This window comes from Lolium perenne, chromosome 6 (assembly GCF_019359855.2).
Source record: "Lolium perenne isolate Kyuss_39 chromosome 6, Kyuss_2.0, whole genome shotgun sequence".
Lineage (NCBI taxonomy): Eukaryota > Viridiplantae > Streptophyta > Magnoliopsida > Poales > Poaceae > Lolium > Lolium perenne.
This window is the reverse complement of record NC_067249.2, coordinates 43922610-43949511: the sequence shown is the minus strand read 5'-3', so window position 1 is coordinate 43949511 and position 26902 is coordinate 43922610. Positions and strand designations below refer to the sequence as shown.

The following is a 26902-nucleotide window of genomic DNA, read 5'->3' as shown; positions in this document are numbered from 1 at the left end:
GTTGCAGCACGCACGCTTTGATGTGTTGCGAACTTGCGATGTACAGTGCCACCACGCCTGGCCACACGCCACTGGTGTTAGAGCATCCCCACTCGTTTGGGCTCCCCACGCCCAAATCCGGCGAAATTTTCGTCCGGATTGGAGGAAGATTTGGCGTGGGGAGGCCCATTTTCCCAGCCGCGAGCCCAGGATGGATGCAACGTAATACGACGAATTCAGATAAAATAGGCGAATTCGTTCAAACATAAGCAAAATTTAATGATATTTAACATATAGAGGCGAGTTCGTACATAAATAGACCGAATTCGTACATATATTTGAATTCGGCGATTGGCAAACTAATACTAAAACTAAAAGCGGCCTCCTACATGCCGAAATGGCGGTAGAAGGTCGTGTAGTCGCCGCCGTCGTCGTCGTCGCTGGAGCCGGCGTCGTCCTGGGGCGGCGGCGCCTCGTACCAGCGGCTCGTGCCCTGGCCAGCGTCGCCGGCGCGTGGAGGCGACGGCCGGTAGATGTCGTCGTCGCTGCTCTCCTCGAGCTTGATCACCTCCCTGGGCGCGGCGTTCCGCGAGGACGACGGTGCGGCGGCGCGGCGGCGGCGAGTTGTCGCGCGGCGGCCAGATCCAACATCCGCCGCTGCTGCTCCGCCTCCTGGCGCTCATAGTCGCGCCTGGACCACTCCAGCGCGGCGTCGATGGGGAGGCTATTGTCGGCGGGCACCAGGTCCTTCAGCGACCTGGCGATCGCCTCCGCCACCGCGGCGTCCTCCGCGCGCTTCGCCTCCTCCTCGGCGAGCTGGTTGGCGGCGGCCGCGGCGGCCTGATTCTTCGCCGTCTTCCTCTTCCGCCCGCGTTGCGGCGAGGAGGGCTGGTCGCGGATGACGAGCGCGCCGCTGCTGCGCCCTCTGGTCGGCGGTGGAGACGCCGGCTCCTTCTTCACGGTGGCCGGAGACGGCCACTCCTTCTTGACGGTGGCCGGCGTCGACCCGCCGGACCTAGACGCCGATCTCGAGCCCGACGAGGAAGCTACGCGTCCGGCGAATGCTGACCGGCGGCAGGCTTTTACAGCGCGCGGAAGACGATGCGATGAGGACGACGATCGGTGTCTCTCGCCGACAAGTTGGGGCCACCAGACGCGCGGGAACGTTTCACGCGCTTTCGTTTTGTCCGGAGTCCCCGAGCGCGCCCCGGGGGGCCGGGGATGGCGTGGGCTCGCCGGATGGATGAAGGGCCAAATCCGGACGAAAACGAGGAACCGGGGGCACGACTGGGCCGAATTACGCCATCCGGATGGAAAAAACGCTCGCCGGGGGCCTCGACGGGGGCACTAGTGGAGATGCTCTTAGCCCAAGTAAGCTCGGGACCCTACACAACGATACCCACCAGTAGTGCACTACCTCCACTCCCATGCGTATATAACACATGCGAGTCTTCACACTTCAGCATCGATCGGCGATACTTACCTTGCTGCAAGTAGCAGACACGTACTGCACTTCTGTTGCCACATATCACTCCAGAAGTTCAGACAATCCATTGAAGGAGTGGCAGCGAGAACAGAGTGGTAATTAGCAGGCCGACGCACGCACCATGGTCGCCGCCGTGCCATTGCCCGCGGTGATGGTGGTCCTCGTCGGAGCGGCGGTCATGCTCGTCGGTGCCGGCGCAGGCGCGGTCCGCGTGCGCGGCGGCCAACAACAGAAGCAGCTGAGGATGGGGTTCTACGACAAGAGCTGCCCCGCGGCGGAGCGGATCGTCGGCGACTACGTCCGGCAGCACGTCCGCCGCGTGCCCACCGTCGCGCCCGCGCTGCTCCGGACGCACTACCACGACTGCTTCGTCAGGGTACGTAAATGCATGAGTGTTCTATACGTGTGCGACAAATCACAGGGCGTGAGTGTCATACTCATACTGACATGTACATGCAGGGCTGCGACGGGTCCATCCTGCTCAACTCGACCAGCGCCGGCGCGGCGGAGAAGGACGCGCCGCCGAACCTGACGCTGCGGGGGTTCGACCTGATCGACCGCGTCAAGGCCCTGGTGGAGGAGGCGTGCCCCGGCGTCGTCTCCTGCGCCGACGTCCTCGCGCTCGCCGCCCGGGACGCCGTCACCGCCATCGTACGTAGCCTCCGCGCTCAGCTCGCTCAATCAACTGAATGTAGCACTGACGTTGCATGCGGTGGTGCAGGGCGGGCCTTCGTGGCGCGTGCCGACGGGGAGGAGGGACGGCACGGTGTCGAGCATGCAGGAGGCGCTCCGGGAGCTGCCCTCGCCGGCGATGACCTTCCCGCAGCTCGCCGCCCTGTTCGCCCGCAAGGGCCTCGGTGTCCGCGACCTCGTGTGGCTGTCAGGTCCGTGCTACACGCAGCGTACATACATCTAGGTTAATAATCACACGACACTTACACTAATGGAACTCTGAATGTCTGATCATAGACTAAAACTTGTGCCACCGACACGATGAAAGGATGTCGCTTATCACCCATTCTTTGTGTGCCGAGAGCGACATAGAAAAGAAAGAGCACGAAGAATCGTTGCTTTCTCTCTGTCCCTCTTAAACCAGATGGGCAGATTCCTTTCAGGATAAACGGTAGCTTCTGGACACCGCCGTGTCGAATCAAACACTTTTCAGACTTCAGTAATATGTAACAAATACTTAGCACTGTTATTCGAGCTTAATTACTTCATCTTGGTTTGTTACTTGTACCTTGAAATGCTGCTCCTAAGTTTTCTTGGTTCCTTCAAACCGTTTGCTCCCAAGATTTCTTGTTTGGTTGCCTCCGGTGTTGATAATTTTGTAATCCGCTGGCTGGATCCTGCCCAATCATATCGTTTGCTTCCTCTAATTTGGAAGCCATTTCACCGCCCTTCTTGCCACTTTGCTGTCAGGTACTGATAATCAGAGTCACTGATGCGTAGTTTCTGAACACCGCGGTGTCGAATCAAACACCTTTTTCAGACTTCAGTAAAAATGTTACAGATACTTAGCACTGTCATTCGAGCTTAAATACTTCATCTCGGTTTGTTACTTGTTGCTTGAAATGCTGCTCCCAAGATTTCTTCTTTGTCTGCCTTCGGTGCTATTTGCAATCTCCTGGTTGGATCCTGACCAATCACATCGTTTGCTATTTTGCTTCCTCTAATTTTGGAATCCATTTCACCGTCCTTCTGGTCACTTTGTTTTCAGGTAGTACTGATGATCTATGTGAGTCACTGATGCGTACCTATGAATGGCATCTATTTCTGACGATGCCAAACTCATACTAACATGTCTACTTCATTTCCAGTACCAATCAAGTTAAAAACAGATAGCCTTTGCTTTATATCCTGTCTCCTGTTCCGTATGGCAGCATTTAGCGCCTACTTTTGAACTAGACTTTGCCTAAGCTGTGTTCTCCCAGTACATCTAAACTGAGATCTCTAGCTGAGAATCCAACACACATCCCTTCTTCCCTACTAAATTCGCCAAAAAGAATCATCACGAATAATGTTATATAAGCTACTGAATTTCAACTCGGTCATTAAAAACCAAACCTGAATTTACAACAGGCCTGAAACACAAATTTTGACACTGTTCTGACTTGAGCTTGATGTGCAGGTGCTCACACCATCGGCATCGCCCACTGCTCTTCCTTCGCCAACCGCCTCTATGGATATGCCGGCGCAGCCAATGGCACCGCCCCGCCCCTCGATGCGGCCTACGCCGCCAACCTGCGGCAGCGCAAGTGCAGGATGGGAGGCCATGACACCACGGTGGAGATGGACCCCGGCAGCTTCCTCACGTTCGACCTCGGCTACTACCATGCGGTGCTCAAGCACAGGGCCCTGCTCCAGTCCGACGCAGCTCTGGTCACTGACGCGGCAGCGCGGGCCGACATCGCTGGTGTTGTGTCCAGCCCCCAGGAGGTGTTCTTCCAGGTGTTCGGGCGGTCGATGACGAGGCTAGGGGCGGTGCAGGTCATGACCGGCTCCGAGGGGGAGATCAGGAAGAGCTGCTCCGTTGTGAACAGTTAGATCGAACTGATATGCGGGTACAGCTAGATCAAACTGATATGCGGATATGCACGGTATTTTGTTCAGTGGGTGCTGTGATTTTAACTGGTTTATTTCTGATCAAAATTTTGTTGCAACTGGTGGTAAAACAACTGAATCTGCATTAATTGTGTGAAGAGAAGATATGCCACAAATACAAGAGTTGTATAAGATTGAAGCTGTAGCAAGCTAGAAAAATATGTATATAACAGGGACGACGACACATACATAACTGAAAGAGTATAACTACAACTAACAAAATTCAGAGAGTAAACACCTATTACAAGCCTCTAGGAAACTGTATCATCAAAAGTTCAGAACAACTATAGGCCACTTTTGCTCACATTGGAACAGATCATTACAACTTATTTGGGAACTAAAACAAAGAGCATGATCTGGACAATATATGTACGCCCATTGCAAACAATGCAAGTCTGCACTCAGACGCCAAGTGTGAAGCAGAAGGTCGTACTGTCAGGTACTCTTCATCTTCTGCATCAACTTCTGGTGCAGAGCATCAATGCAACTGAAGAAAGCAACCCTCCAGATCTTCCAGAAAAACAATGTTCCAAACCATACCCAGAAACCAAAGACAACTCCTGCAATCACCGAGTAGTACAGCCACAGGTCCTTGTTATGTTCCTTTGCTCCATCCAATGGTGTTGCAATACTCAAATTGTTTGTACATGCAATGCTCAAAGGGGGACCACAAAGTCCAAGATTATTGCTATAGATTGATGGGTCATTGAGTGTTTGGAGCTGACTTCCGGTAGGTATCTCTCCAGATAGAAGATTGTTGGAGAGATTAACAGTGTTGAGGAACATCAAGTTTGAGATGGTAGGAGGAATCTGACCTGATAATTTGTTCCACGAGAGGTCGAGGGATTCTAACAACTTTAGGTTGCCAATGTCCTTCGGTATATAACCAGATAGATAATTTCTTGACATATTTAGCAACTGGATACCTCTAAGATTTGTCAACTCTGAAGGGATTTCACCTGACAGAGAATTGCTAGAGATATCGATACCAGTCACAAATGCATCTCTTCCCTGAAAGGTATGCTCCCGTCCCTTCCAAATTATCTCCATACTGCTATTGTAATTATATCTAAAGATGGTAGATTGTAAGTTGATTGTTAGAACTGGCTTCATCATTGATGTCTGTCTCATCAAATAAAAGTTGACGAAACTTTCTGGTACGATACTTATGAAGTTATTTTCAGCTAGATCAAGTAGTTGGAGATGGGAGAGTTGTGATAGTTGCCAGGGAATACTTCCACAGAACATGTTTGATCGTAGTCTGAGGATCCCCAGCAAAGGATTGCTTTCCCCAATCCATGGGGGAATGACACCAGAAATCTTATTGTTCCCAAGATCCAAAATAACAAGGCTTTTGAAGTTCTTCACCACTGCTGGAAAGCAACCTGATAACTTGTTGTTTGACAACTGCAGTAATCTTAGCGAAGTATTGTTGTAAGTTGAGTTTGGAACTTCCCCAGAAAAAGCATTGCTCGACAAATCCAAGGATTGTAAGTCTTTCAATTTCCACAAGCAATCTGGAAACTCTCCAAAAAACTGATTATTTGATAGACCCAACATTTGCAGAAATGTTAGTTGACATAAGGCAGAAAATGATTCTCCCAAGAAGCTATTATTCTCAGCCACCTTAAAAACAGGCAACTGCCTGCTATCAAGATTAGGAATGAGACCTGTCAACTTGTTGCCCGACAAGTCAAGAACAAGAAGATTCACCAACAGGGAGATGGTTGCAGGAAGCTCACCCTCAAGATGGTTGGAGCTGATGTCAAGGAATTTCAAAGTTGTCACATTACCGATATCTGATGGTATAGTTCCAGTTATGTGATTCCTGTACAAGGACAATAGTTGCAGGTTTGACATGCTTCCCATCCCCAGAGGAAGCGAGCCAATAAAGTTGTTGCCATAGAGCGCTAGATACACTAGCTCCTTCCACTTGCTGATCTGTGGGGGTATGCTTCCAGTTAACCAGTTGTTGGATACATCAAAATCCACCAGCTTGGTCCAGTTTGTAAACATCTCTCGTGGAATGGTACCACTGATTCTGTTGTTTCTTATCCCAAAAGAATGCAATTGGTGCATCCTGGCAAAAGATGGTGGCAAGCTTCCAATTAAATGATTCCCTTCCAGTAACATGTATTCAAGACTAGTAAGGTTCCCCAGCTCAGGTGGAAGAATAGAAATCAAACCATTGTTTCCAACATTGAGCTGCTCTAGCCACTGAAGTTGCCCAAGTGAAGCTGGGATTGATCCACCAAGTGAGTTATTGTAAAGAATAAGCACTCGCAATCCATTTATAATTCCAAGCTCCTCAGGGATTCCTCCTGTGAGATTATTTGAGTTGAGATATAGCCCCTTGAGCTTTCGGAGCCTTGAGAGCGAACGAGGTATCGAGCCAGAGAATCCATTAAAGGACACATTTAGATATTGCAACCTTGGAACCATCTCCGACAATGAATCTGGTAAAGGGCCCGAGAAGGTGTTACCTGATAAATCGAGGGACCTCATCCTTGTATTGGTGCAGTTGATGATGAATTGTGGGAAGGTACCACTGAGATCATTATTAGCTAGAAATAAAAGCTTCAAACTCGACATAGGTGAAAAGTTGGTATATTCTGGGTTGGTCAAGTGGTTGTTTCCCAAATCTAACTCAGCAATCATGGGGAGCTTGCTTAGTTGATAGGGGATGACACCAACAAGATTGTTATAACTCAAGTCCAGAATTGTTAGGGTCAGAAACAGGGAGATGTTTGCTGGGATGACACCGACAAGGTCGTTGTCGAAGAGATCCAGCACGGCAAGGTTCTGGAGAGCTGCAGAGTACAAGGCGTGTAGCGTACCATGGAGCCTTGATTTGGGAAGGTGGAGCCCAACAACATGTCCAGAAGCATCACAGCTGACGCCGAACCAAGAGCAGGTAGGAATGGAAATCGACCAGGAGGATAGCAAGTTGGCACCAATTAAAGTGGACTTCCATCGGAGTAGTGCTTCTGCTTCTGGGCTGATCGCCTTGGATGTGCATACCAGCAGAAAAAAAGAGATATAGAAGAGTTTCTGCAGAACCATTGCAAGGGCTTATGGTGTTGGTACGAAAATGGCAAGCTGAAGGGTGCTCTACTGATTGGCTTTAGAAGTAGCTAGAGTGCACATAGATAAAAGGATCACCGCAGAAAAGGGAATACAAAAGACTTCATATCTGGGGTCAGTCTTCTGGGAGAAAAATCAAATATGCCGGTGTTTCGAGGCCACCCAGATCCGAGCTTATCAAGGAAGTGTTTACAAGTATAGTGATGTCTGATGGCTGATGACGGAGACTGCCCTTTATGTATGTGGTTGTAGCTGTCTGCTAACACTGAGTCAAACAACACACGTATGCTCAAGTACAATGCCCAAATCAACAATTCAATCTCTGAGTGAAATGCCAAGTCTAGAATTTAGACCAGCAGCAAAGCCCTTCAATAACGGACTTCCAAAAGATTACAACTTATAAGTGGATTTTCGAAAAATTGAAGGCTGAAAATATGTAAAAGGGATGGAAACTACACACAGATGAGGCGGAGGGTGACGGCAGAGGCAGAGAACAGGGGCGATGGAGGTCGCATATACTACCTTTCTTTGGTGTCCTCCAACTTGACCGCATGGCGCCCACATTACCATGTTATCTGATGCAGGTCAAGGACCTCGTCACCCAGCTGTCGAGACGTGCCCCGGCGCCGTCGCATGCAGTGATGTCGATCAGCTCAGGCTCAGGCACGCACCGGCTCTAGCTAGCCATACTCATCTGTAGCACTACAACACGACCCTTCCGTGGATCTCACGGTTGCCTAATATACATATTTTTTAGTCTGAATTCGGCATGCAATGCACGCACAAGGTTTGTTAGGAACAGAATAATTCTGAAGGAACACCTATAAACTATGAAGCTCTTTGGACTATAAAACTGGCAACAAAAACCCATGAGACTCCTTCCTATTCTCTGGTTCTTTGACGAGTCTAATTAAACCTGTTTCTATTTTATTGGGAAGACCAATAAAAAAATCATAAAAGGAGCAGGAATCCTCTATGTTTTGCATTTATGTGTTGAACTAGAACAGAAAAACTGAATGCACATCACAAATGTGAAGGAGGTACCATGGAAGAACCGCCAGCCTGACTCAAACATTACAGGAGAGATTAAAATAGGAAGAAAACCCAACCTCCATTTCGAAAGAAAAAAACAAGAGGAAGAAAACAGAGACATGAATTACAAATGATCCATTCCTGAACTGCAACCAATTGAATACCGAATTAGAAAATGTAGCAATCAACTGAGTCTGAAGGTAACAAGACACATGTGGCCAATAGTTTCCTAAGTTTGGGGCTGCATTCAAACTACCAAAGATCAAAAATATATTACGTGACAAGTGAAACATACATAAATACAACTCACATAATTCATCAGAGAATAAGAACTAGGACACATCATAATAACTATAAGCCAATTATCTTTCCAGGCATGAACAAATATTTGGAGCTTATCAGTGAAAGTAAACAGAGAGCAGGGTCATGAACCATGCATTAATTTATAACCATTGTACATACTACTTGGGACCATGGAAAAAAATAGCGCGCTATTCCAACGCTAATAGTACGCTATAGCATATCTGGAGAGCCGACGCTATGCTATTTTGGCGCTATAGCGTGTTATTCGCGTTAATAGCGCGCTATAACATGCTTATAGCGTATTTTTAGACCCACGCTATTTTATTATAGCGCGCTATTTTTTTCCTTGCTTGGGACACATAGTATCGTGCTGCTTTCAGGTACGCTTCATCTTGTGCATAACATTCTTTTGCATGGCATCGATGCAACTAAAAAATGCAAACGTCTAGAGCTTCAAGAAAAGCAATGCTCCAAACCATACCTAGAGACCGAAGACAGTTCCAGCAATCATTGAGTAGTACAGCCAATGGGTTTCAAGTTCATAGTGATCTTCCTTTGCCCAATCCTGTGTTGTTGTAGGGATCGAATTGTTTCTACATGGAATGCTCAGAGGAAGACCACATAGTCCCCGGTTGTTGCTATAAATGGAGGGGTCTGTTGGAGAATAGCAACTGGTATTCACGGAGGGCCATAGGCCAGTACATGTACAAGTGTGACAATGTGCAGGTAAGCCCCTCATACACTGGGGAATAACAGAAAAGGGACTATACAACTCTAACACCCCCCTCAAACTCATGGTGGATCAACAACACTGAGTTTGGAGAGAAAGAAATCATGCTGTGCTCTCGTCTGGGCCTTCGTGAAGAAGTCAGCAAGCTGAAGCTCTGAAGGCACATAATGAAGAGCCATAACCTGATGTTGCACAGCATGACGCACATAGAAGGCATCAACACCGATGTGTTTGGTGAGCTCGTGCTTCACCGGATCACGCGCAATGCTGATGGCACCAGTACTGTCAGATAAGAGCGGAGTCGGAGCGGCTGCAGAAACACCAAAGTCCGCAAGTAACCAGCGTAACCAAGTCACCTCAGCCGTCAAGAGAGCCATCGCTCGCAACTTAGCCTCAACACTCGAACGAGAGACTGCAACCTGCTTCTTGGTCTTCCAAGCAATGAGAGAGCCGCCAAGAAAGACACGGTAGGCAGAAAGAGACTTGTGATCCTCTGGATCGCTAGCCCAGGTAGCATCTGAGTAGGTCTGGAGCTGTAAGGAGCTGGAGCGAGGAAAGAAAAGCCGACGAGACATAGTGCCACGAAGATAGCGAAGGACACGAAGAAGATGACTATAGTGGACACTAGTGGGAGCAGCCATGAACTAACTCATAATGTGGACTGGGTAGGAGATGTCAGGACGTGTGACAGCAAGGTAGACAAGACTCCCAACCAAGTGACGATAGCGAGTCGGGTCCGGAAGAGGATCACCATCAGTGGAACAGAGGCGGACATTGAGCTCCATAGGAGTCTCGACAATGCGCTCATCACCAAGAGCGGCACGAGTGAGAAGGTCCTGAATATACTTCTCCTGGGAGATATAGAAGCCATCGGAGGTAGAGGAAACCTCAAGCCCAAGAAAGTAGCGGAGAGGACCAAGATCAGTCATGAGAAACTGATCGCGAAGACGGGCCTTGACAAAGGCAATGTACTCAGGGTCGTCGCCTGTGATGATCATGTCATCAACATAAAGAAGAAGCAGAGTCCGACCACGAGAGGATGTGTGGACAAAGAGCGCAGGGTCATGTGCGCTAGGGACAAAACCAGCAGCGGTGACCACAGAGGCAAAACGCTGAAACCAGGCGCGAGGGGCTTGCTTAAGGCCATAGAGAGAGCGCCGGAGACGACAGACCATGCCATCGGGAACAGAGTAGCCAGGAGGTGGCTGCATGTATACCTCCTCACTCAACTCACCGTTAAGAAAAGCATTCTGTACATCAAGCTGAAAGACAGACCAGTGACGAACAGAAGCAACGGCAAGAAGAGTACGAACAGTGGTCATGTGAGCCACTGGAGGAAAGGTCTCGTCATAGTCACGGCCATGCTCCTGTTGAAAGCCGCGAGCGACAAGTCGAGCCTTGTAGCGCTCAAGGGAACCATCGGAACGAGTCTTGATCTTGTAGACCCACTTGCAGGTGATGGGACGAACAGAGGAAGGAGGAGTGACAACATCCCAAGTGCCAGTACGCTCAAGAGCAGCAATCTCCTCAGCCATCGCTAGCTGCCATTCGGGATGAGCAAGGGCATCCCGATAAGAGGTCAGCTCAAGGGCAGCAGAAAGACCATAGTGAGTGGGAGAATAGCGATCAGGAGGAGGACGAGGACGAGCACGAAGATGATGAGTCGGCTCGGACGGAGAGGGCATCGCATCAGAGGTAGAGGGCATGTCAGGAGAGTCAGCCTCATCCTCACGGGGATGACGGGAGTAGTGGAAAGGGTAGGGAGGAACGACCATAGTCGAGGAAGGTGATAGGGGAGAGGAAGGTGTAGAGGGTGGGGACGGTGGTGAGGGAGGAGAGGGAGGTCTGGCGGGTGGAGGAGAAGAAGGTGGTGAGAGACTCGGCGGAGCAGGGACCGGAGGCACAGGAGGAGGTGAGTCAGGAAACATGAGAAAAGAGATATCATCCACCGAGAAGGAAGAGGAGGAGGGACGCGGGTAGAACGGACGAGACTCATCAAAAGTGACATCCCGAGATATGCGCATCCGACGACCAATAGGATCCCAACACTTATATCCTTTGTGCTCAGGGCTATAGCCAAGGAAGACACACTCAACAGACTGAGCACTCAGCTTGGTGCGTTCGCGTGGAGCAAGAAGAACGTAGCAAACGCAACCAAAAAGGCGAAGGGTCGAGTAATCAGGAGTGTGACCAGTAAGACGCTCAAGAGGAATACCACCCTGCAAGGCTGTGGAGGGCTGAAGGTTGATGAGATAGGTGGAAATAGACACAGCCTCAGCCCAGAAGTGAGGAGGAAGAGAGGCAACGATCATCATCGCACGTGCCGTCTCAAGCAGGTGGCGATGCTTGCGCTCAGCCACACCATTTTGGGCATGGGCGCCAGGGCAGGAAAACTGGGCAAAAGTACCCTGCTCAGCAAGAAAACCACGCAACAGCTGGGAGATATACTCCCCGGCAGAATCAGCCCGAAAGACACGGATAGGTGTGGAAAACTGAGTATGAACCATGGCAGCAAAACGCTTATATATCGAGAGAACCTCGCTGCGAGAAGTCATAAAATAAATCCAAGTGTGGCGAGAGAAGTCATCGATAAAAAGAACATAGTAGCGGTGGCCCCCCTTGGAAGCAAAGGGGCCGGACCCCATACATCAGAATGGACCAAATCAAACGGACGCTGAGATACAGACGCACTAGTAGGATAAGGTAACTGATTCTGTTTACCAAGCCTACAACCCTGACAACCCTGAAGCGAGACATCTCCGGAAACAGGCCCCAGAAGACCTCGACGAAGTAAAGATGACAAGCGAGAACCACATAGATGACCAAGGCGGTGGTGCCACTGCTGAAAGGAGGCGGTGGTGGAAGCAGCAAGCGCACATGGAGCGGTCGATGAAGTGTGGGAAGAAGGAACATGAAGCCAGTCAAGCTCCCAAAGTCCCTGGGAGTCACGGCACCGAGGGCCAGCCCCAACCAGGGCTCGAGTGTGAGTGTCCTGAACAGAACAAGAATCAGCATCAAGAATGACCCGACAACCAGAATCAGTGAGTTGAGCAGCGGAAAACAAATTCATGGTAAGACGGGGAACATGAGAAACATCAGGAACGGAAAAAGAGGAAGTAGAAAGAGTGCCACGACTAGCAACAGGGAGAGAAGTACCATCGGCAGTAAGAACACTAACAGGAAGAGGAAGAGGTCGAAGAGAAGAAAGAGAGGAAGAATCAGGAGACATGTGAAAAGAAGCTCCAGAATCCAGAACCCACGAAGATGTACCTAACTGTGGAGAGGAAACAGCCGCGGAGGCAGCAGTACCCGTCGAAGCAGAGCCGGAGGAGGCAAGGAGACGCTGAAGTCGCGCTATATCCTGCTCAGTGAAACCGGTGGTGACAGGCGCTGACAGTGGAGCACGAGGAGGCACACCCCGCTGCTTCTGGTAGCAGTCAGACTCAAGGTGACCAGGTCTCCGACAGTGAGTGCAGAACCGAGGAGGGCGAGAGCGACCCCCACCGCGAGAAGAGCGGACTCCGCCAGAAGTAGCAGGCACTGGTGTAGGAAGAAGCGGCGGGGCAGGAGCAGGTGGACCGCGAGCAGCAAGAACAGAAGGTGTCCCAAGCAGGCCAGCACCCCGCAGACGAGTCTCCTCAGCACGAAGCTCAGTCAGCACCTCTGAGATAGGAACACGGCCTCGAGCAAACAACTGAGCAAGGCGAGGCTCAAACTCTGGACGAAGTCGAGACAAGAACTCATGGATCCGCTGAAAGTCCATATCTGAACGTACTGTCCGGCAACACTGGCAAGTACCACAGACAGCACTGCGAAGGGAGTCAAGCTGGCGCCAGATCGCCGCACTCTGGGTGTAGAACTCATCAACAGTGGAGTCACCCTGCTGAAGATCATGCTCCTGACGCAACACAGACAAGTACAGAGAATCCCCAGAAGGCTGATAGCGCTGACGAAGGTGAGACCACATCTCAGCAACAGTGGCGAGGCCCATAAACTCAGAAGCAAACTGTGGCTGAACACTCGGAGAAAGAACAGCAGCAGCCCTGGCATCCTCATCACACCACTGAGTAAAGGTAGCCAAACTGTCACGGTAAGAGCCAAGAGCCTCTGAATAAGCAAGTACCTGCTCGTCATATGCCTCATCAGCAGTAGCCTCGGCAGACTTGGCGGCATCCCGATCAGCCTGAGTAGCATCCTCAGCAAGGGCCTGTGGCACGGGCGGTGGAGTAGGAGGCACAGGAGCAGTGGGGTGCGGCGGACAAGAGACCTCGCCGGTAAGAACACCCCACAGCCGAAGACCACGCATGTGAATCCGCATAAAGGCAGCAAACTCCCCATAGTTGGTACCATCAAAAATCACTGGGCACCGAGGAATACTGACATAGCCAGATGCGGAGGACGCCATTTTTGTTTTTTCGGTCAGCCCTGGATCTAATCTGCACAGACCCGCAGCAGCCCGTGCGTGGTCAAGGCAACCACGACACACCAGGTCGGGCCAGTGGTGGCTGGAGGCGGCACGGCGGCGACCGGTGCCGGCCGGGGGAGGCGCGGCGGTGGCCGGAGCCGGCGCGGCGACGACCGGAGCGAGGCGGGCCGGGCGCACGGCGGCGACCAAATCGAGGCCAGCCGAGGCGAGCGGCGGCGGCCAGATCAAGGCGGGCCGGGGGCGGCGCGGCGACGGCCGGATCGAGGCCAGCCGGGGGCGGCAAATTACTTGGAAAAGGACTCGATCCCGACGAGATCGGGAGAGGAAAAGAAAAGTGGAGCAGCGGCGGCCGGAAAGATCATCGGCGGCGGTGCGGATCGAGCACGGAGTTGCAACGTGCAAAGAGCTAGACCATGAGATCTGATACCATGTTGGAGAATAGCAACTGGTATTCACAGAGGGCCATAGGCCAGTACATGTACAAGTGTGACAATGTGCAGGTAAGCCCCTCATACACTGGGGAATAACAGAAAAGGGACTATACAACTCTAACAGGGTCGTTGAGTGTTTGGATCTGATTGCCTGTAGGTATTTCTCCCAACAGAACGTTGTTAAAGAGATTCAGAGAGCCGAGGTACATCAATTGTGATATGCTTGCAGGGATGGGACCTGAGAGCTTGTTCCAAGATAGGTCAAGAGACTCCACATATTTCAAGTTACCAATGTTACTTGGGATAGGACCAAATAAATTATTTTTCTTGACAAGTTAAGGAATTGAAGGGCTTCAAGGTTAATCAATTCTGCAGCGATCTCGCCAGAAAGAGAGTTGCTTGATAAATCAATACCGATCATGATCATAATTGTTCTACCAAAAGTGTAGCTGTGCCCCTTCCAGATTACGTCAATATGTTCTTTGTATTCGTAATGTGCAATGCTAGCGATACTGCCTCCATGTGCTTCTGGTCTTGTCTCATTCGTGTGATTAAAGTAGTAAAAACTTGTTGGTATCAAACCTGTAAAATTGTTTTCAGCCAGGTCAAGAAGTTGGAGATGAAGGAGTTGCGATACCTCCCTGGGAATATTTCCATAGAACTTATTTGATCGAAGTTGGAGAACTCGTAGCAAAGGAAGGCTTGTCCCTATCCATGAGGGAATTTCACCAGAGAACTCATTGTCTCCGAGATCCAAAGATATTAGGCCTTGCAAGTTCTGCAGAACTGGTGGAAAGCATCCTTTGAGGTTATTGTTTGAAAGATCTAGTGAAAATAGTGAGGAAGTAACATTATTCAAGGCTTGAACTTTCCCAACGAACAAATTACTTGAAAAATCCATGTAAGTAAGGCTATGCAAGTTCCATAAGCAAACAGGGAGCACTCCCGATAGGAAATTGTTTGATATGTCCAGGACTAGAAGATGCCTTTGCAGACAGAAAGGCTTGTCGATGATACCTGTGAATTTGTTTCCGGACAAGAATATATAACTGACAGAATGAAACCACAAGCTCGCAGGAATCTCTCCCTCCAATAGGTTTGTGCTAAGGTCAAGGAGATCTAAACCTGATAAATTACCAAACTCCAACTGTAGCAATCCAGTAAGGTAATTATTGGACAGGTCTACCACAAATAGCTGTGATCCCAGTTCTTTGGGGATTGTGCCATTGAAGCGGTTGCTAGAAAGGCTCAGGTATTCTAGGGACTTCCACATGCTGATCTCCTGTGGGATGCTTCCAGAAAAGATGTTGTGTGAAATATTGAAATAAAATAGTTCAGTCCAATTTGAGAAAAACTCAAGTGGAATGTTACCACTGAGATTGTTGCTCCCTGCCTCAAAAAAGTTCATTTTGCTCATCCTGGAAAAGGACAGTGGTAAACTTCCAGAGAGCAGGTTAGAGTTCAGTTCCATGGTGGAGAGATCAGTAAGATTAGAGCAACTGCGGTATGACTCCAGAGAACATGTTGGAGCTTAGATCAAGTCTCTCTAAATTTGGGACCATATCTGACAAGTTCTCTGGATTGGAACCTAAGAAGGCATTACCGGAAAGGTCGAGGATGGCCATCTTAACACTTGTGCGGTTCAGGATGAACTGAGGAAAAGTACCATTGAGGTTGTTATCATATAGCTGTAAGACCTGCAAAGTGGACATAGGTCTGAACTTGGCAGTGTCTGAGTTTGTCAGGTGGGTTACTTCCTAAATATAACTCGATAATCTTTGGGAGATTGCTGAGTTGGTAGGGGATGTCACCAGCAAGATTGTTGTTGCTCAAGTCCAGAATAGTGAGGTTGAGCAACAAGGAGATGTTTGCTGGGATGATGCCAACAAGGTCGTTATTGTAGAGCTCAAGCACAGTGAGGTTCTGGAAAGCTGCAGAGTAGAAGGCGTGTAGCGTACCATTGAGCCCCTTGTTGGGAAGTTGGAGTTTGGTAACATACCCAGCACTATCACAGGTGATGCCTAACCAAGAGCACGTAGAGTTGGCAATCGACCATGAGGACAGCAAGTTGACCCCAATCAACGTGGGCTTCCATCGGAGCAGCACTTCTACTTCCGGGTTGATAGCCTTGGATGTGCATACTAGCAAGAAAATCGAGATGTAGAAGAGTTTCTGTGGCACCATTGCAGTGGCTTATGGTGTTGGTAAGAAAGAAAATGGCAAGCTGAAGGGTGCTCTATTGATTGGCTTAGAAGTAGTTAGGTTGCACATGGATAGAAGGAACCATCACTGCAGAAAATCAAATGCATTGCCTTGCTGTCGTTGTAGGGGCATATGCATATACTCCAGAAGACTTCAGACTTGGGGTCGATGTGAGAGAGAAAAATAAAATATGCCGGTGTTCCGAGGCCACCCAATTCCGAGCTTATCAAGGAAGTGATTACATGTATAGTGACGTCTGATGGCTGATGACTCAGACTGCCCTGTTTGTTCACACTGGGTCAAAGTCAAACAACGTGCATTTTCTCAAGTACAACGACCAAATCAGCAATTCAATACGTAGGAGTGAAATATCAACATGGAGCTTCCAAAAGATCACGAAGCAAAACAAAATATAGCCGTTCGTTTATTTCTTAGCAAGACCTGCATTTGCTAGTTCAACCCGTGGTGCTTCTGTATGTAAAATTCAAATGCTTCACTAGCATAGGGAACCACTGTATCTGGAGTGGAGGTGGCAAATAGACGAACGCATGCATCAGATTGTGATTTATGGTTTCAAGTTACGAGTGGGTGTTCGAAAAATTGAGCAACTGTAGAAGGGGTGGGAAACCCAAACCGACGAGGCAGAGGTCTGCGGCAGCGGCAGTGAGCAGCTGAGATGGGGGCCGCATCTACTTCCTCTCCTTTGGTCCTCCGACTTGATTTTCCAGAGGCTACAACGACGAAGGCCATGCCACCCTCGCATCGCAGGCACGCGTGTACATGAGAGGAGAGCACAACGGCGTGGGCGCCGGAGAGGAGGAGCCCGACGCAGTGCGGGTTGGGAGAGATAGGCATTGGAAAGGAACGGCGCACGGCGGTAGGACAAGAGCAGTGGAGCAACCTAAGGGAGGACCAGAGGACAAGGGCGGCGGACGGCGATGGCGGCACCGCCGCGGATGAGGCAAGGCGTGGCAGAAAAGAAAGAAAGACCAACAAGATCAGGTTGGGCCTTGGGCCAGGCCCAGCGAGACATTAAGCACACCCTATGAAGCTGTGTCATTTGATATGAAAGAAGGCAGCAGTCTGACCGGGCTGAGAATTCATGTAGAGCATATTCCTTGAGTTCAGCACCTGCAAAAGTAGAGGTCACAAGTAATGCAGATTCCAGGACCTTCGGGTCCTTTCATGTCCAAAAGAAAAAAGATGGAGGTCTGGATTCAAGTAACTGAAACCAGTGTTAGTATACTGACTGAATCTACTCTTCAACTCTAAGAAAAAGTAGTACAAAAAAGTGTTCCAGCTTTGCACATGTCACTTTCAAAAAGTGCTTTTGAATCGGACCTGAGGTGAAGGTGCCCTTACCATGGACATCACACACTACTCCTCCTTCACCGACCGCCTCTATGACTACTCGGGTGCCACCAATGGCACCACCCCATCCCTCGACTCTGCCTGCGCTGCCAACCTCAAGTGAAGGATGGTTGGCCGCGACACCACAGTCACTACAAGGATTTCAGTCTATTGCAACAAAATTTATTGCAATGGCAATTTTTTGTAGCAATAAATATCAATATTACAACAAATTATCTATTTGTGGCAATATGAGGCGTGTATTGCAACAGTCACAAAACATTGCGGTAAATAAGGATTTCGTAGCAATAAAATCTAGTTATTGCAACAAAAATGTTAGATCATGGCAATAATCACGACATATTCCCACGATTTTATTACATTGCAATAGATAGTTCTATCGTTGCAATAGGGTACATATATTGCAACAAAATATATATTCGTGGCAATATTTTACACATATTGCCACAATATTTCTTGTTGCCAAATAGTACATGATATTGGAAAAATATTTATATATTGGAATATTGTGTACGATGTTATTTTCTTATGCGATTATGGACAATTTAGAATCATCGTAATCGTTTTCTATGATGTGTTCAAATAACTAGGGGCCAACTCAGCTGTTCGGCCTACATGTCGTGTACATGTGTGTGCCACCTCAGTTGTTTCGCCTTTGGCGTGTCCATGTGTCGGTTTTCCTAATCAAACTAGCCAGGATCAATATCTGACGTGTGGGACCCCAATCATAGGGCTCAACTTAGATATCGTACCCTAACATTTAGGCAAATACCGAAGGCCATGAATAAGTGAACCGGCAATTCGACTAGTAAAACATTGAGACAATGAACCAGTGAACCGGCGGTTCGACTAGTAAAAAACTAAACTGACGGTCTCACCATCCCTCCAGTTTTTTTAAATATGGAATAGAGCCACTTAAACTTACGTGTGATATTTTTTTTCAGCCAATTAGAAGATGCAACCAGACTACCCACGAATCACATAATTTTCATCGCGCGGGTAATAGTGCCACGCTGGATTTTTTCTTTTTTGATGAGGATTCCCGCGCTGGCTTTTGGCTGAATCGCGAAACAAATAGAGTATAAAAATGGGCCGACCCTCCCAGCCCTAGCCCCAACCCCATCGAACCAATCCTTGACCTACCCCCTCACAGCGCCTCCTCCCTCCTCCCCAGTCATCCACCTCTGCCGCCTGCCTAGATCCTGGGCAATTCCGGCCATTCCCTGCCCCACCGACCATCTCCCCAGAACCCGACCCCCCTCTCTATATCCCACCTCGCTGAACCACCAAACTGCACCTCCAACAGAAACCCTAGCCCGGCATCCTGCCTGTACAAAGTGGAGCAGGAGGTCCTTGGCTAGGCCTGCAAGTGGGAATGGGCTGCCCACGGCGTCCCTAACCCAAACACACTTAATTCGCTGAGTGGACACCCAGGAGGAAAAGTAAACGCTTCACGGGCTGTTACGGCGCATCCGCTACCGCCGCCGCACCGCTTGCATCGAGACCTGAGACCTGCTTCCATGGCGATGGCGGTAGGTGACTTGGCCGGAGGAACTCCCCCGCTGCTTCCGTCCCATCCCTGCTCCCCGCCCCTCTATTTCCCTTCTCCCTCCGCCTCTATCCTGTCCGGCGAGGTTCACCGGCAAGATCCGTGGGGAGCTGCCCGCGAGGCCATTCCCTTGAGCCCCTCGCTCTCCTCCACAACTCACAGGGTCACATCACCGGCGGCCGCGCGGTGCAAGGAGGAGCTCATCGCCAGAATCCCCTGCAGCTGCGCTGAATCAGCTCAACGGCGTCATTCCCCTACAACTGTGCTGCATCAGATCGACGGGTGCATCCCTTGGATCAGATCGACGGGCGCATCCTCTGCGGGTAATGGCGGGGGCGGGGAATGGCGGGGATCGGGGCGGGACGGTGGAGTCATCCCCGTCCCCGTCGCCACCTCTGAGCCTCTGAGGTATGGCTGGCCGCTGGGCGCTGGCTATTCCTCACGACGCTGGCTGGATCGCTGGCCGCTGGCTGTTCCTCGCCGAACGACGATGGCGGGTATATACGAACGCCGCTTAGCAGGAGTATATTATCTAGACACATAGCGGCGCCCCGTTTACCTTGTATGGGCCCAGGCGGACACTTGGTGGGCCACCGCTAACGTGCCCAATTACAGGCTGATCCTTGGCGACGGCGGCGCCCCGGCAGCAGATTATGGTGATCAGGATCGGCGACCAGATTCACCCCGCGGGGCAGATACGTCCAGACTTGACGCTGAAGGACTCGGCGCCGAACCTGATGCTTAGCGTTTTGCATTCCCGGGCCTCGTCGAGCAGGAGCGACATCGTCTCCTCCTCGAAATAGGCTTTCGCCCCGCTATATTAATATAGCAACCGACCGATACATCAAGCACGCTGGGGCTGCAGCACAACCAAGCCCAAACAGAAAAACAAGAGAAAACAAAGAGAAAACAAAGCCGACACCGGCAGCTTGACAAGAACAAGAACAACTCGCAACCGCTGCGCCCTCCGGAGAATGCCACCACACTCCTAGCACGCCGAAGCGCCGCGTATCAAGCAACACCTTCAACAAGGTAAGTGACGACGACGCCACTGCCGCCCGGACTAGTCCTAGGGTTTCCCCCGATACGCGGAAGGGATTGGGGAGGAGGGACTACCGCCGCCCTTCAGGAAGGCAAGGCGACACCCGCAGGCGTCACCGCGACAGTGTCGGGTCTGCCGACAAGATTTCTCCCGTCCACCAACCCAAAAACCCGGACGATTCGACGTGCTCCACCAAACTTGCCGCCCACCAGCATGCGCCACCGCGATCTTGAAGCCATCCTCGCTGTCGCGCTGTGGTCGTCGGAGCAGGGCCTAGACGTAGAGACGAGAGACAGCTGGGTCGGGCGTAGCAACACCTCAGCCGAGCGGGAGGGAACTACCTCCACCGCCTTCGCGGCAGCCGACCGGACATGGCAGCGAGGTCAAACCCGCCCGGCCGGGCCCAAACGGGCCCGCAAAGACCTCACTACCACGTTGCAGCAGGTCGGCCGGAGCGCCGCCGCCACCCAACCACCGCCGTCGCACCTACTCCACCTCCAGGGAGCACCACCGGCGCGCCATGCGCAGCCCGCCCGCCCAGCCCCTCCGGGCCCCGAACTGGGCCCAGATCTGGGCCGAGCAGGCCCTGCCATGGCCGTCCGCCTGCGCAGCTCCGCCGCCAACGGCCGCGCCGCCGCTCCTCCACACCACCTGACGCACGGGTTCCACCCCGCCGCGCCAAACCGCTGGCCGCCGAAGTCCACCGCCGCCCGCCAAGGTCCCCACACCCCCAGCGCCGCCACGGGTAAGGTCGACCCCGCCGCCGCCGGCACCGCCCAGGCAAGGCCCGGCGGCTCCAGCCGACGGCGGCGGCAAGGGGAGAGCGCGAGGGGACGGGGAGCGCCGGCCGGGAGAGGGCGCGGCCCGGCCGCCGCGGGGGGGCGGCGCGGGTCGCGGGAGAGAGAGCGCGACATCGTCTCCTACGCCGACATCTCGCCCTCACCCTCTCCGCGTGCGATGCCATTCGCGTAATCGTAAGTCGCCCTTTCCCCTGCCCACCAGAATACATCATACAAACGCCGGGGTAAATTAACATAATTCTCTAAGCTAGAAACTATCGGCGCTAATTACCTGTCATGCCATGATTTTATCCGTGTTCTCTTTTTTGCAATTGCATTAACTGGCGCGCCACACTGACACATGGTGATGTGCAGATCAGTGTGGCACAGGCACTCGTGCAGTGTATCACAACATTGAACGGACAATATATTATTCTTCTTCAGAAGCAGAGGTTTTTTAATTCCTGCATGTTTACAATTTTTTTATCAATTCCTACATTTTTACATTGTTAATCACTAAGTTAAATGTGTTCCTCCAATGACACAGCCTAATGCAGAATTTTGCACTAGCTAAGTTAATACTGAACTACTGGTGTTCTTCCAATGATACTGAACTAGTAATGTTATTCTTCCAGTGATACTGAAATACTGGTATACCTGTTGAGAAAAAGGAGAATATATCGCACTTGTTAATTTTTGTTGACATGAATATGTTTGGCCCTTACTTTTAATCTGTTTGACCTGCAGCAATAACATCATTTCATGCTTGCTGACCCACACCTTGCTTGGTTGCTCTTGCAGACCTGATGGAGAGCATCAAACCTGGCCATGGTACACATGCGTGCAGGCTGGGAAGCAAATATATACACATGCTTGCTTTGATTATATACTATACCATCGTAAGTCAGTTCATTCTTATAATGTCTTGATGAGAAAACTGAAGAAGAATGTTATTGAGTGATGAAAACTCAAGCCATACCCCGGTTGTATTGTTTGTTTGATTAGATCACGTAATCAACAACAATACTTTCGGAACTCAGTTTGTGTTTCAACATAAATAGATATGTTATGTTTATAGTGCAATTTTCAATCTTTGGATAAACCGTCTATTTTTGTTAGCCTAGCATCCAGAGAAATAGCATAATTATATTTTAGTAGTTGATAAGTTAAAAGTAAATTGCAGCCTGGCATATGTTAGTAGTTCTGGTAAGATGGTGGCATAGCATAACCATCTCTCAGATCACATGTTGCAGTACAACCCTATGCACTTATGTGCATCCACCTGAATGATTCTTTTTTCCATATTACTTTCCAAGATGCTTCCAAAAGTTTGCTGTACAGTACATTTGAAGAGCAAATTTTTGCTCACTATCCCTGATTTATCCCCAGATGTTCCTTCTTTTCCTGTTGTGCACTATTATTTAACTAAATGAATTAGACATCGTCTTTAAGATTAAGAAACAATTCCTAGAAAAGAAATAACAATGCCTTTATTGGTAAATTATTATTTTTTTACCATTTTTCACATGCTTGTAGCCATGCTAAGCTGTTAATTATCTCTGGCATCGTATCGTGCCTGATGAGAGAATTAGTACATCTACAATCTCTTAACAGCCTAAATTAAAACTACCAAGGATACAACCATTGGATGTGGTGGTGTTGAGTAGGTGATGATATATGGTAGAGACGCATAGTTGCTGTTAGCATTCAACGTTATCCTGACTCTAGATATCATTTTATGGTTTCTGTAAATACATAGCCTCCGATTTGTCCATAGATGGGCTAGGCTAACGTGTCTATTCAGATGTAAAAATGCACCAAACTAAATTAGTTTATGCCAACATCTATATTATATAACTCACTGTACTTCCCTGCAAAAAAAAAAAATATAACTCACTGTGCTTGCTCAATCTTTTCCAGAACAGAAATATATCAGTGAGGTGAAGATCAGCTGGAGCATGCATGTATTGAAGCTTTGCATAGGACCTTGAAAAAACAATTATTATGGATATTAAGTTTTTATTTCGTTCAATTAGATTTCTTGCCTCTAGAACGTGTAATATGTATTTTTGTATATTAAATGTATGATTGACATACGTGTTTTCTGTATACATTTGCGTTGTGTGCTATTTATTTATATTATATAGATGCTTTGGTTTTTGGACATATGCCTTTTCCAATACTGATGTGTAATCATGCGTGTATAGCATATTCTGTGTAACAAGGTATTTACCATAATTATATTATATCCCTAGGACACGGGTTCTGTTGTGATATATCCTTTTGCCATGAAATGCATTTTGTTGTAATATCATATCATGGCGGAAACAGTTTTTTTGCGGTAGCCTTTTGCCATGGAATAAATATTGTTGCTATAGGCTACGGCCACGATATTATATTCATCGCAATAGATTATTGCAATGCCCAAGATCTTGTGGCATTAAGCTATCTCCACAAACCAAATTGTGGCATTAGGTGTGTGCTGCCTCAGGGAAAAAATGTGGCAACTTGACACATGATTGTTGCAATAGCACACTTTATTGACACGATTGTTTTTTCGTGGCAATAACCTATTACCATGTGGCCAATTGCAACGGCTGCCAACGAATGCCATTTCGTGGCGATAGGTACGTATTGCCACAAATCAGTGCATATTGCGACAAATAGTTTCGTTGCAATAGATCCAAATCCTTGTAGTGAGTGGAGATGTACACCGGTAGCTTCTATGTGTCCAACCTCGGCTACTACCATGTGGTGCTCAAGCAAAGGGCCCTGCTCCGGTCCGACCCCGCGCTGGTCAGAGACGCGGCGGCACAGGACGACATTGCCGGCGTCGTGGTTAGCCACCTTTTTTTCGAAATGGGGCAGGCCAGCTTATACATCAACTGATGCATATGCCCTTTTATTACTGAGATGTTCTTCCATGTGTTAAGGCAGTCAATGACGAGGCTCAGGGCCGTGCATGTCATGACCGACTGCGAGGAGAGATCAGGAAGTACTGTGCCGTCACCAACAGCTAGGATTATTTTCTTCCATGGAGACTGTTACTGAATCTTCTGATTTTGTTCTGGTTCTTTGCTGGTTTTTGACCAATATAATTCTGATCAATTTTTGTTGTGAGTGGTGGTAAGACAAGTGAGTCTACAGTGAACCGAGATGGTATGACGCAAGTGTGCAAGAGTTCTCGTATACGATATTAAGATTAAAGTTGGTAGTAAAAGCCAACAAAAGAAGAAGATATAAACAGCACCGACGGAACGTACAACAACTGCAGTTCACAAAATGAAGAGAGTAAAACCTATTACAAGTATATAGGAAACTATATCATCCGAAGTTCAGAACAACTATAAGCCACTTCTGCTCACATAGGAACAGATAATTACAACTTATTCGGTGAAACCAAAACAAAGAGCAGGGTAATGCAGAATACATGTCCATGGTATGGCAGGTACTGCAGGAAGCTTCAAGAAACAGGGCACTAAGTGTGGTGCTGTCAGGAACGCTTCATCTTCAGCATACACTTTTCGTGCAGTGCATCGATGCAACTGAAGGATGCAAACCTCCAGATCTTGCAGAAAAACAATGCTCCAAACCATACCCAGAAACCAAAGATTGTTCCAGCAATCACTGAGTGTACAACCACAGGGTTTCAAGTTCATGGTGATCTTCCTTTGCCCCATCAAGCAGTGTTGTAGAGCTCGAATCGTTTTTACATGGAATGCTCAGAGGAACACCACACAGTCCCAAGTTGTTCCTATAAATGGAGGGGTCGTTGAATGTTTGGAGCTGATTGCCTGTAGGTATCTCTCCTGACAGAAGGTTGTTTGAAAGATTCAGAGAGCTGAGGAACATCAAGTGTGATATGCTAGGAGGAATAGGACCTGAGAGCTTGTTCCAGGAGAGGTCAAGAGACTCCACATCTTTCAAGTTACCAATGTTACTTGGGATAGCACCGGATAAATTATTCCTTGACAAGTTAAGGAACTGAATGGCTGCAAGATTTAGCAATTCTGCTGGGATCAGACCAGAAAGGTAATTGCTTGATAGATCAATACCAGCCATAAGCATAACTGATATTCTCTTGAATGTATAATCTCGGCCCTTCCAAACTATGTCCATCTGACCATCATGTGAAGAAACTGAACCATTGCTTCTGAATGTATACTTACCTAATTGGTCGCTTGTAAGGACCATGGCTATGAAAGTAAAGTTGCTAAGACTTGCTGGTACGGAACCCGTGAGATTATTTTCAGCAAGGTCAAGCAATTGAAGATGAGAGAGCTGTGATACCTCCTGACAAATACTTCCATGAAACATATTTGACCGTAACCGTAGAATTCTCAGCAAAGGGAAGCTTGCCCCTATCCAAGAAGGAATTGTTCCAGAAAACTTATTTCCCCCCAGATCCAAAAGTACCAAATTTTGTAAATTCTTTAGAGCAAGTGGAAAAATTCCTATGAAGTTGTTATTTGCCAGATTTACTGATTCCAGCGAAGAAAAATCGTTTTGTAAGGTTGGAACTTCTCCAACAAAAGCATTGCTTGACAAATCCATGTAAATAAGATTGTGCAAGTTCCATAAACAATCAGGGAGCACTCCAGACAAGAGATTATCTGACAAGTCCATGGCTTTTAGATTACCTAGCTGACAAAAAGCCTTGCTGATGCTTCCAGTAAATTTATTGTTTGCAATATGGAAACCCATGACATTGGTCCAGTTTTTAAACCATTCCAGTGAGATTGTTGCCACTGAGGTGGAGATTGTTCCCAACATCAAACTCTGAAATACACTGGATCCTAGAAAAGGACGGTGGCAAATCCCCAGAGAGCATGTTCCACGCTAAGTCCATGATATTGAGATTAGTAAGGTTACCAAACTCCTTTGGGATTTCTCCTGAGAACATGTTCCACGATAAGTCCATGATATTGAGATTAGTAAGGTTACCAAACTCCTTTGGGATTTCTCCTGAGAACATGTTCCACGAGAAGGCCATGGTCTCAAGACTACGAAGGTTACCAAGCTCCGCTGGGATTCCTCCGGTGAGATTATTCTCTGCGAGATATAGGTATTGCAGTTTTGCAAGTCTTGAGAAGGAACACGGTATGTGCCCCAACAAGATATTGGATGACAAATCAAGATACACTAAATTTGGTGCCACGTCTTGCAAACTCTCTGGAATCAAACCCGAGAAGCCATTACCAGATAGATCGAGAAACTGCAGCCTAACCCAGGAGCGGTTGAGTATGAACTGTGGGAATGTACCGTTGAGCTTGTTACCACCTAGAAGTAAGGATTGCAGTCTGGACATATGTGAGAATTTGGTAACATCTGGGTTGGTCAAGTGATTGTTTCTCAACTCTAACGTGGCAATCTTTGGGAGCCTGCTAAGTTGGTAGGGGATGGCACCAACAAGGTTGTTGTAGCTCAAAATCAGAATGGTGAGATCGAGCAACAAGGATAAGTTGGTTGGGATGGAGCCAAAGAGATTGTTGTTGCTGAGGTCGAGCACAGCGAGATGTCGGAACGCGGCAAAGGAGAAGGCATCAAGCGTGCCGTGGAGGCTGGAGTAGGGAAGGTCGAGATGGGTGACATACCTGGCGCCTTCATCGCAGGTGACGCGGTCCCAATTGCAGGTCGGTTTGAAATGTGACCATGATGACAAAGAGGTGGAGTTGAGGAGAGTGTCCTTCCACCGGAGGAGTGCCTCTCCTTCTGGGCTGATCGAACTGGCCATGCATAGCAGCACACAGAAGGTAGTACAGAGACACAAGAGAGTTTTGAAATGGGGCGCCCTCACTGAAGGTGGCAGATGGATGCGTTGCATGTTTGTATGCCTCAACAATCGAGTAGGGAGCATATAATATCGAGCAAGAGATTGAGTTGC

General features: G+C 48.9%; 2 protein-coding genes and 2 pseudogenes across 3 annotated transcripts; 1 reads left to right on the top strand and 3 right to left on the bottom strand.

Annotated features, from left to right (window-relative positions):
- The first annotated feature begins 306 nt into the window (after positions 1–306).
- On the top strand, positions 307–4121 carry LOC127321184 (peroxidase 3). 2 transcript variants are annotated; one of them, XM_071821634.1, is made up of 5 exons: positions 307–454; positions 1701–1841; positions 1925–2116; positions 2187–2349; positions 3597–4121. In XM_071821634.1, the coding sequence occupies exons 1-5, from the start codon at positions 377–379 to the stop codon at positions 4010–4012; spliced, it is 990 nt and encodes a 329-aa protein (XP_071677735.1). In that variant the 5' UTR covers positions 307–376; the 3' UTR covers positions 4013–4121. The 2 variants fall into 2 exon arrangements, with proteins under 2 accessions (XP_071677735.1, XP_051206185.1); XM_051350225.2 differs by lacking the exon at positions 307–454 and having other exon boundaries at positions 1431–1841; positions 3597–4117.
- A 96-nt stretch (positions 4122–4217) lies between these two features.
- LOC127321202 (uncharacterized) lies at positions 4218–7161 on the bottom strand. The gene has a single exon (XM_071821633.1). The coding sequence runs from the start codon at positions 7130–7132 to the stop codon at positions 4505–4507; it is 2628 nt and encodes an 875-aa protein (XP_071677734.1). The 5' UTR covers positions 7133–7161; the 3' UTR covers positions 4218–4504.
- A 7021-nt stretch (positions 7162–14182) lies between these two features.
- LOC139830113 (uncharacterized) lies at positions 14183–16259 on the bottom strand (annotated as a pseudogene).
- An 8008-nt stretch (positions 16260–24267) lies between these two features.
- Positions 24268–26796, bottom strand: LOC127321203 (uncharacterized; annotated as a pseudogene).
- Positions 26797–26902: the final 106 nt, after the last annotated feature.